General features: G+C 40.6%; 1 protein-coding gene across 1 annotated transcript; it reads left to right on the top strand.

The window, feature by feature from the left end:
• The first annotated feature begins 3,326 nt into the window (after positions 1-3,326).
• NHLRC1 (NHL repeat containing E3 ubiquitin protein ligase 1) lies at positions 3,327-8,024 on the top strand. Its single transcript, XM_054985224.1, has one exon. It carries the CDS (start codon positions 3,349-3,351, stop codon positions 4,549-4,551), a length of 1,203 nt encoding a protein of 400 aa, XP_054841199.1. The 5' UTR covers positions 3,327-3,348; the 3' UTR covers positions 4,552-8,024.
• The last annotated feature ends 2,541 nt before the right edge of the window (positions 8,025-10,565 follow it).

The raw sequence follows: 10,565 nt of genomic DNA, 5'->3' as shown, positions 1-10,565 counted from the left end.
GACTCTTCTTTCAGTGTAATTCAGAAACTCCTAGCTATGAGGTATGGTTTATACAGCCACTCCCCTTTGTGCCACTTGGATCAGTTGTCTGTTGTGTCAGAACAGTTGGTGGTGTTCATTACCTGAGCTGTTGTCTTGATGCTGATAATGAAAGAGTCCCATTTGTGGAGGCAGCTGTTCCCTCTGCTGTCAATCCATGCCCTTGCTGCAAAAACATTGGCTGCACTTATGATGAAAGGCCTCCAGTTGAGGAAACAGCTGCTGTGACAAGAACCCTTTTTTAAAAAAAACTTGGGGAAATGTAGAAGAAACGGCAAGAAGTGGCTGGTGGTTCCCTCAGCAAAAAAGAATGTTTCTTCTATGTATTTTTTTCATCTGGTAAGATTTAAATTCTTGGTAAAACGTATGGTGGTGAGATTATGAAGGAATAATTTCCTGATTTTCATATTCAAAGATCTGTCTTCACCTGTTCCTTGAAAATAATGGCAACTGGGTTTGAGATGGGCAGCTGCCTTGGAAAAAAAAAGCCCATCAAAGATTTTACCAAGATTATTGTGAGAAATTGAAGTGGGCGGAGCTTTAAGAAAATAGCTTGGTTTCTGGCTAAACATAAATTGAGGGAACAGAATGTGTCAAGTAATCCATATCTAAAACAAAACAGACCATTTTAAACTGAAATCGAGAAGATATTAGATTCCACAATTTGGAGGAGGAGGTATGAATCTTAAGGTTCTTTGGAGGCTGAATAATGTATGTAGGATTTCTAGGGTGGTATTTTGTACCTGTTTGTGACACAGGAGGAGACAGACAATGTTTATTGATTCCCCCCCCCCCATCCTCTGTTATAAGATCTGCAGTCACTATGGTTGTTTTTTTCCTGACAGGATGTCTATGCAGTTAAAAGTTTTGTGGCATGTATGACTAGGTACAGCTTTCACTGTTAATGCCTCCCCCTCTGAAAATGTTGCACCTGTTCAATTTCTGTTTGCATGCAGCTGTTACAGACGCTTTTGTCATGAAAAATGAGGTCAAGCCTGTCTTCTGGAGTGGCAGCTATGCCAGATTAAATTTGCCCCAACAAATTCCTGTAGTGTGGCTGTTGCAAAGCTGATTAAAGTGTCTTATGTTACAGAAGAACAAAATGGTTTTCTCTTCTTATGTCAGTCACAAGTTGCACTGCTGAATAGCAACCCTGGATCAACCAGTAAGAAACAATCCTATGAAGAAGATATCTAGGCTGAAAGATATCTAGGAATGGACAGCCCCCATTCCTTCCATTTGCAGTCTTTCTCTGCCTTAGCAAAAAGAGGTATACTGCTTTTAGCAAGCTCTTCTGAACAGCTAGCCAGGTTTTTTAAATATATAATTTAACTTTATTACTTATATTACTTTATATACAAAGTCTCATTGTCTGAATCAAGTGGCTTCCCTGACCATCACTTGGCTACATTATGAAGGATCCTTAGGTGTTTGTTTCATTTTTTTTAATTTTCTAAACAACAAAGGAGATACAGGAAAAAAAGTTAAGGAAGAACAGAAATACCCATTACACTGGGGGAAGATTAAGATACCCTTTACACAGATTATCTAGAGCACAATCTCTATACATCATTTGAATATTATGTCCAAGCCCACAAAAACCATTCTCAGAGACATTTCCTCTCTCTTCCATTGTGTCTTACTATTAAACCAAAAATATTATTATAAAGTATTTAACAATATTTACCGCTCAGCAACATTCAAGCCAGTTTTGAAACTTAATCATTTCTGGAGAAAATTCTAACAGACTTCTAAGACATGGGGATTGGGGAGCATATTAAATGCCCAGAGGCAACAATTTCCTGGTTGAAAGGTAGGTATGAATTGATATAAATCAAGGATGATTTGAAGGCAAATCAAATGTCCTTGTTTGGAATTTTCTCCTATGTCAAGCAACTCCTATTGCACTGATGATGATTTTGCAATTTAAAACAGTATTTCATGTAGTTTTCTTCCTGTGCAGTAGCAGCATCCAGTCACAGTCAACTGGCTTGCTGAGTTTATTCTCTGGAGTCATTATGGAAAAATCCTACACTATTCAAAATCAGCTATATTTTGAATTTATGTGCTGCTTTTGTTCCTGTACAGTGAGTGGCATTCATCATTCAGATCAAATAACAGTTTTTATCACATTGCCCCAGGCTTAAAATCCACTGGATTGAACTGCAATTCCCAGGGGGCAGTGTATGAGTGCACAACTCATTTGTGATCAGATTTAGGACACTCAGCACAGATATTTGAAAATCAGACAAAATGAGATGAAATTATTTTATTAGAAAGTTGACTAAAGGGTTGAGAGAAAGCTAATATAAATTCTGAATGCCATGTAAAATCAGGGCTATTCAGTTTATTTTTAAAAAGGATAGTGAGTAAAGGTTAGGAAAATTAGTGGGAGCAGAAGGATTTAACAAAGATAGGGGGGCTAAAGGCCAAAAAGGGAATAGATTTCTAAATCTTTAATAGTATGCTAGAAGGGGGGGATTTGAAAGTTTTTCTTTCCCTTGCTTTATATATTCCTTTTCTCCAACCCTAATTGTTTCTACCATGCAGGTATTAAAGCTACAGGAACTCTGTCCCTCCTAAGTAGACGGGAGAAGAATTAAATTTTTTAAAAATAGCAATTTTGTGTGGGGGTGGGAGGAAGCACAGCAAGCAGGACAAGGGAAGGAGGACTAATACAGTAGCCAAGGCAGGGCGAAGCCAGATGTGGGTTAACAAAGTAATAAGTGCAAAAGGCAACGATGTGCAATCTGCCCATGCACAAATGCAATAATTGTCTAATCTTCTCAAGCAACTTTTATATAGTCTTGACAGTTGATTTTTGAAAGCAAGTCTTTTAGTGAAGTTGCAGAAATTTGTAGTGTTAAAAGAGCTAGCGCTTTTGAACATCAGATCTCTCCCCATCACCTTTATTTTAGTGGACTTTAATCTGGCATTAATCCTTGATAAGTAAAAGGGCCGCCTATCAGGAGCATTTACATATCCACCTTGCTGGACAGAATTGCAATGGATAGAATTATATGGGTACAGGATAGCTGACATATTCATATTTAAATCCATTTTATCTCAAAAGCAAAACACAAAGGAAAAACGAGATTAATAGTATGCCAGAGCTCACTTGGCAGATATTCTTGTGAATCTATTGTATTATACTGAGTTTCCTAAAGAGGGCAGCAAACTACAACCAAAACTTGAATATGCAATCCAACATTAGAATTCATTGACCTCTGATGTAAGAGGGTCTTGTGACCAGATGGCATAGCACACCGCCGGCGGAGTGTAAGCAGTAATCCTCTTAGAGTTGCAGAAATGTCTGTCAAGGCCACTGAGAAAGTACAGATAATGACAGAGTTGGTTGATCAGACGGAGACTGGTCTGCTCGAATGTAAAGTGTGCTTTGAAAGATACAGTCAGCAGAAAAAACATCGTCCAAGGAACTTACCATGTGGACATGTTATGTGCCTGGAATGTGTCTCTTCTCTAGCCCATCCCCGGAATTTTAAGTTGGAGTGCCCTTTCTGTCGAAGAGCTTGCAAATCTTCTGAGACCAGTGACTGTTTACCACTATTGCACTTGATGGAAATCTTGAGTCCTTCTGTGACTAATGCTCCAGTTTCAGGAAGAACAGTTGGGACAGGTGAGGATATGGCTGTACCAGCATCTCATGTCTTAACATTCAGTCTTTCATTTGGTGGATGGGGAACACTCATCAATCCAACTGGGATTGCCGTATGTCAAAAGTCTGGCTGTGTAGCCGTAGCTCATGATGGCAAGAAGAGGATTAAGCTGTTTACTTTCAATGGGAGCTGCATACAACAGTTTGGGGAAAGAGGAGAGGCAGGAAATGACATCATATACCCAACTGATGTCGCAGTCACATTAGATGGTCACATCGTAGTCACAGACAGTGGCGATCATTCTGTCAAAGTGTTTGATTTCAATGGTAGAGGCAAGCTAGTGATCTCAGAGTCCTTTTCTTTACCATGGGGCCTGGATACTATGCCTCAGAATGATATTGTTATGACTGATTCAGAGGCAGGTGTTCTGTATCGCTTGACAGCTAACTTTAAAAGAGGGGAACTAAAGGAGGTGAAAAAAATGTATTCTAATTTGTGTAATCCAAGAAAAGTAGCTGTTTCTCAGATTTCTGGAGCTATTACAGTAATAGAACACCTAATGGCAAAAGATCCAAGCTTTGGCTGCACAAGAGTGAAAGTCTTCAGTGCAGATATGAAGCTCATTAGTCAGGTAGATAGTTTTGGCCTGAGTCTTGTATTTCCTTCCAAACTATATGCCAGTGCTGTTGCCTTCAGCAAGGAAGGTCACATAATAGTAACTGATTCCTATAACCAAGCCATATTTAGTCTTGGCAAACCTGAAGAATTCCCTGTATGTAAACCCATCATTACGCACGGTCTTTCCTACCCCATGGGGTTAGCTTACACTGCAAATAATTCTCTGATTGTCTTGGATGGTGGGGATCATTCATTAAAAGTATATACTACCTGTTAAAGTATTGTGAGAGAGTGCTTCCATTCAAACTGAGACAAACTGATCCAGCCAACAACCCAACACAGATAACATATGGCAAGCTCTTCATAACTCCCCAGCTCTTATAGCAATAGTCAACAGAAGCCTTCTCTGTGTCAAGCTACAAATATCCTGCTGATATGAAACAGACATAGGTTAGCCATCCTCTTGCAACTGTTTGCAGTAAGTACTAAGAGTTATAAAACTCTGAGACTGTGGGTGCTGGGCTTTAGAGACGTCAGTTGCTATGCAATGTGGATGGTTCAAGTGAAAACATCCTGTCTAATTGTATGTCCTATTGCAACCAGAAAATGAACTACAACTTCTGCACCCAGACAGTGTTATAACTAACGACACTGAACTGCCACTATGAGATAACTGGAAATGTAACACAGGGCAGCAGCATTGTCAGTTGTGCTGCTACAGCCAGTGTCTTCACTAGACATGTTGCAGAGTCATCATGCAAATCAGTTAAGCTGAACAAAACGGAGCATGTAAATGGGGATGCTAGCAAGCATGGAAACTGCTTGCTTCAATGGTTTTTTATTCACTTCGGTGCTTTCTAAGCTAGTCCTGCATGCCTAGTATATAGAGTTAAGCCTTTCCAATGGTGGTGCACTTAGGGTTGCCAGTCTCTAGGTGGCAGCTGGAGATCTTCTGGAATTACAACTGATCTCCAGCTGACAAGAGATCAGTTACCCTGATGAAAATGGCTGCTTTGGAGGGCAGACTTTATGGCATTATATTCAGCTGAGGCCCCTCTTTTCCCCAAGCCCCACCCTCTCCATGCTCCACCACCAAAATCTCCAGGAATTTCACAACCCAGAGCTGGCAACCCTAGTTGTATTGGATGTATCCATCGGAGAGCAGACCTTAATTTGCCTCCTGCTAGATGTCTCTGAAGTGTGATGTACATGGTTCCTCTTCATTGTAACAATGTATGTCTATGAGTGATTGCTTGCATTATTAAATTAATATAATTGTATTCATTGTAGATATAAAAGACATGATGACTGAATTGTATCTCTCTGTGTTACATGTCTTTAATATAATCATGTGATGGCTCTGCTATGGATGAATGGAAGGGCCAGACTACTTGTTAAATAGCACCATGATGAGTATATTTCTGACAACCCCAAACATTGTTCATCAGTTGTGAATTTTATTAAAGAAATAGTGGGGAAGATTAACCCATTCCCATTTGGCCATTTTTCTGCATAAAATTGCTTCCCCATCTGTGGTCTCTTGCCCCCCCCCCAGCTGATGAAAAGATAAAAATACTTTCCTCTTATGGAATGAAAAACACCTGAGCAGGTGAGTGGAAGAAATGGCCAGAAGAGAAAGGTTCAGAAAGTATTGGGGGAAAGATACGTGCAATTGCGTCATGTGACATGTAATTTGGCCCTAAAATACAGGATTTTGCATGGTTGTAAATTTAGTACGATACAACAGAAGAAGGACCAGTGTATTCCAAGTAATACAAGACATCATATATTGTTGCTTATAGTGTAAAAGTATGTTGAGATAAGTTTAAGAAATGTCTGAAATGGTATATTGATTATTTGAGATGTTTTAACTATTAAGACAGGGGATGCAGTACTTTGTACTTTTCGGTTATTCTTTTAAATCTTTTCACTTACTTACACAGCATTTCTTAATAAATTAGGGGGGAAATCTTATAAAAAGAGAGACCATAATTTTTTTTCCCTTTGGCAATTCCAAGGGCAAAAAAAATGTGACTCATATTATGGTTTACACAAACCTAAACTATTGGAGGTTGTTGAAATCCTGTTATATTTAGTGTTAGAATTAAGTAGCAGAGGAAATATTCAAGGTCCCAGTATAGATCTGGGGCAAAAACTTTGATATCACTAAATAAATATACAATATGCAAACAATATTTTAATAGAATATTGAAGTACTTTAGGACATATATGTACTTTATTTATTTAAATTGATTTAAATTGGGCTTGCCTAGAAGGTGTAACGTAGATTGAGCTTGGAAGCATCTTTATTTCTGGCCAACTTACTAGGTACAGACTGAATAACTGAATGTATTGATAATATTGGAATAGTTTTATAGTTATTTAAAAAGGAAACCACCATAACCAGTGCTTTTAAAATATGTTTTCTTTTTCATTTAATCTTGAGCATATCCAAGAATGGGCTTTTGAAGCCTACTGCTAACTTTTCCCAATGACTATTAGAAACTAGATGTTCCTTCCCACCTGCATCTTACTTCTTATTTATGTTTGTACAGTTTTATTTTCTTGGTATGTTTTACTTTCATCCAGACTATCCATTAATTTCAACAAGGCTTAAATTCAAGTAACATGAAAGGCCCAGGCAAATAATGCATGTTGTGGGCTAACAAGCCTTCTCCAAAATATACCTGCCCCATTTTGAGACTACAGCACATGACGTGGCCAGAATTACTGCTGCCACACTGTTTTTCATGTTTGGTTTTTCATTACAGTCAACTTATCCTATCATACAATACTGTCCATGCATCTAGCTCAGTATTTCGAAATGGACAGCGGGAAGGTTTGTCTGCCACAAGAGAATAGTATACTCCACAGCCTGGTGCTATTTCTTTCTATTTCTTCTCCCTTGAAAGTAATGGATATAACAAAATATATGCATTTTCTAAATAGACATGTTTGTTTGAATGATTATTGCCTAATGGTATGAGGAGGGCTACTTACAGGCCATGATTGTGATGTTCATGTTAGAAATCTTTACGAGGTTGGCAAGGACAGGCTGCTGTTGCATCTGAGGATATCTCCCCGCCCCCAGGTCTCTACGTGTTTACAGACAACTCTGTAATCTGAAAGAATTTCTCACCTGCTACCCAAGACTGCTTAACAAAGATCATGGGGACCACAGATGCCATCTCTGCCCCCCATAGCCACTCAGGCAACACTGTTAAAAGACAGGATAATGTCAGCCATGGCATCAAAAAGCAATACCCATCTGTGGTCTATATGAGACAAACAGGACAGTCTCAACACAAAAGCATAAATAGACAGACATTTGACATAAAAAGGGAAAGATTCAGAAACCTGTGGCAGAACATTTGAATCTACCAGGATATGCTGCTGCTGATCTGAAGGCCAATATTCTTCAACAGAGGAAGTTCAAATGGAGAGTCCATTACAAAATTACTGAATTAATTTGTTCAGTTGGGTTAACCGTATTAGCAGATCTGACACTGTTCACATCTTCTGCATGTGTTATTTAATATAAATAACTGATCTTTATTACCAGTTACAGATGTAGTGATGGTTCACTCTGCCATCTTAAATACTTTTAAGTTTTGCATACAAATGTCACCAATTCTTGCAGTTCATGTCCTTTTAACCATTGTTTATAACTTTTCTGCTTTTGTACAGTTATTTGCTGAATGAGTTTTCACTTTAGTAATGCTTCAATAAACTTGTTTTATCTTGAAGGAACCACATGACTCCTTTTTCGGTTTTGCTGCCACAGATTCACATGGCTACCCTATTTGAATTTGTAAATATGTGCTAACTGTTCATTATGGGGAAAAAATCCTGTATCCAGTGTAAAATATGCTGATGTCAATGGAGATGCTAATTTGGATGCACATCAAAGTGTGCAGCCCACTGAAATAAATGCACTGTGGACAGACCTCATCTGCATTTGGATACACAACTGAAAAACTTCAAAATCCTTTGAAGTGTCAGGAGGAATGCCCCTAACAAATCTGAAGACTCCCGTAAATACATCCTGTGATCCATCAAACTGTTATTTGTTCCCTTCATCTCAACTCATAGTTTAAAAACTCCCAGAAGGAAAAAAATTGAGTTTAGAGGACTCGTGATAGAAGACATATGTTCTACGGGAGGGGCTAAGGCTCAGTGGAAGAGCAGCAGCCTTGTCTAAAGGAAGTCCCAGGTTCAATTCCTGGTTAAAGAGCATCTCAAGAAGCAGATATTAGGAAAGATCTTTCTGTGCCTGAGTTTGTGGCAGGGTGCTGCCATGCTGAGCTAGGTGAACCCGTGGTCTGACTCAGTTTTGTATAGAGTTGCCAGGTCCCCCTACCCCCGCCCTCCAGGCGGGAGGTTGGAGGCCTGGCACCTACCTTTTGATGTCCTGTTCCAGGAATCATGAAACACGAACTTCCATGAAATTGTCCTGTTTCACAATAAAATTTGTTAGTTTCGTGATTTGTCAGAACCCGGGGTCAGGAAATGGGTGAAGAAACCAGGTGAAGGCAGGAATGGCCCGGTCATTTCAGCCCTGTGAAGGACAGAGGGCAGCAGAAACGACCATTTGATTTGTGGAATAACCATAGTACTTGCTAAGGCCTTGGGAGTGCTTCTGCACTTTGAGCTGAGTCAATTCTTAAAAAATTGGCCCATTTGGGGCCCAAATTCACCTGATGCAAAGAACAGGAGCACTCCCGTGGTCTGCATGATGATGTCACTTCCAGCCTGGGAGTGACACAGTTGCACCTTGCTGGGAACACATTCCAGGAGGCCCATTCCCATGTCTTTTCTCCCTGCTGACCAGGTGAGTGGTGGTGAGGGTGGTGGCTGGGAGTTGGGGATCCTCTGCCCCTTCCAGGGAACTGGCACCCCTAGCTTGAATTCTCTTGCCCACCTCAATGTTCTTCCAACTTGAGGCATTTAGAAACAGAAGTGGGCATCAAAGGATGTGCCCTGGACTGGTTTAAATCGTTTCTCTTGGAGCGGACTCAAAGGGTTAACGTTGGAGATCAGCTATTTCCAGAATGGGAACTATCTTGTGGGGTTACACAGGACGCAATCTTATCTCCCATGTTATTCAACCTCTACGTAAAGCCTTTAGGAGAACTCACTCGCAGCTATGGAGTTGGATGTCATCAGTATGCAGATGACACCCAACTCTATATCTCGCTATTCAGGTCCCCAGAGGATGCAGTGGAAATCTTAGATTGCTGCCTGACAGCCGTGGTGAAATGGTTGAAAAACAACAAATTGAAATGGAACCCAGACAAGACTGAAGTGATGCTTGTTGGGAAGGCAGAGATCTTGAAGGACATTGTACTCCCCACTTTCGATGGAGTTCCTCTGACCCTTGCAGACTCGGTTAAAAGCCTAGGGGTTATACTGGATCCAGCGTTATTACTAGAAAAACAAGTTAAGGCAGTGGCAAAAAATGGTTTCTACAACCTCATTCTAGCCTGGAAGATGGCTTCTTATCTTGACACGGCTGATCTGGCCACTTGGATCCATGCTATGGTAACATCAAGGCTTGATTGTAATGCTCAGGGCTTTTTTTCAGCAGGAACGCGGTGGAACGGAGTTCCAGCACCTCTTAAAAATGGTCACATGGCCAGTGGCCCTCTGTCTGGAGATCAGGGGGCGGGGCCACCGGCCATGTGACCATTTTTGCTGAGGGCAATTTAAACTTTAAAAAACTCCCTTGTTCCAGCTGACCCAAAATAACATCTTTGTGAGGTCTTGAGTTCCACCACCTCTTTTCCCAGAAAAAAAGCCCTGGTAATACTCTATACATTGGCCTCCCATCTAAGTTAACTAGGAGGCTCCAATTAGTGCAAAACATTGCAGCTCGATTATTATTAGGAGCGAGCAGGAGCACGAACAACACTCCCATCCTACAGTCACTCCACTGGCTACCCATCGTTTACCATGCTCAGTTCAAGGTATTAGTCATTACATACAAAGTTTTTCACGGCTTTGGTCCAGCATACCTACAGGACCACCTCCCTCCCTACATTCCTCCTTGGCAGCTTTGCTTATCTGAACACGGTCTCCTGCAGGTACCAGGCTGCACACAGGTGAAGTCAGCAGCAGCCCATACATGGGCTTTCTCTGTGGCGGCCCCTATCCTGTGGAATGACCTGCTTGAGGAAGTCAGAAAAGCCCCCACTCTCCTGGCTTTCTGTAAACAATGCAAAACTGAACTATTCAAAAAGGCTTTTTACTCAAATGGGAGGGCTGTATTGTAGGGATGGGGTCTCAGATGCT

This window comes from Eublepharis macularius, chromosome 7 (assembly GCF_028583425.1).
Source record: "Eublepharis macularius isolate TG4126 chromosome 7, MPM_Emac_v1.0, whole genome shotgun sequence".
Taxonomy (NCBI): Eukaryota; Metazoa; Chordata; class Lepidosauria; order Squamata; family Eublepharidae; genus Eublepharis; species Eublepharis macularius.
The sequence above is the reverse complement of the archived record's forward strand: the minus strand, read 5'-3'. Positions and strand labels throughout refer to the sequence as shown.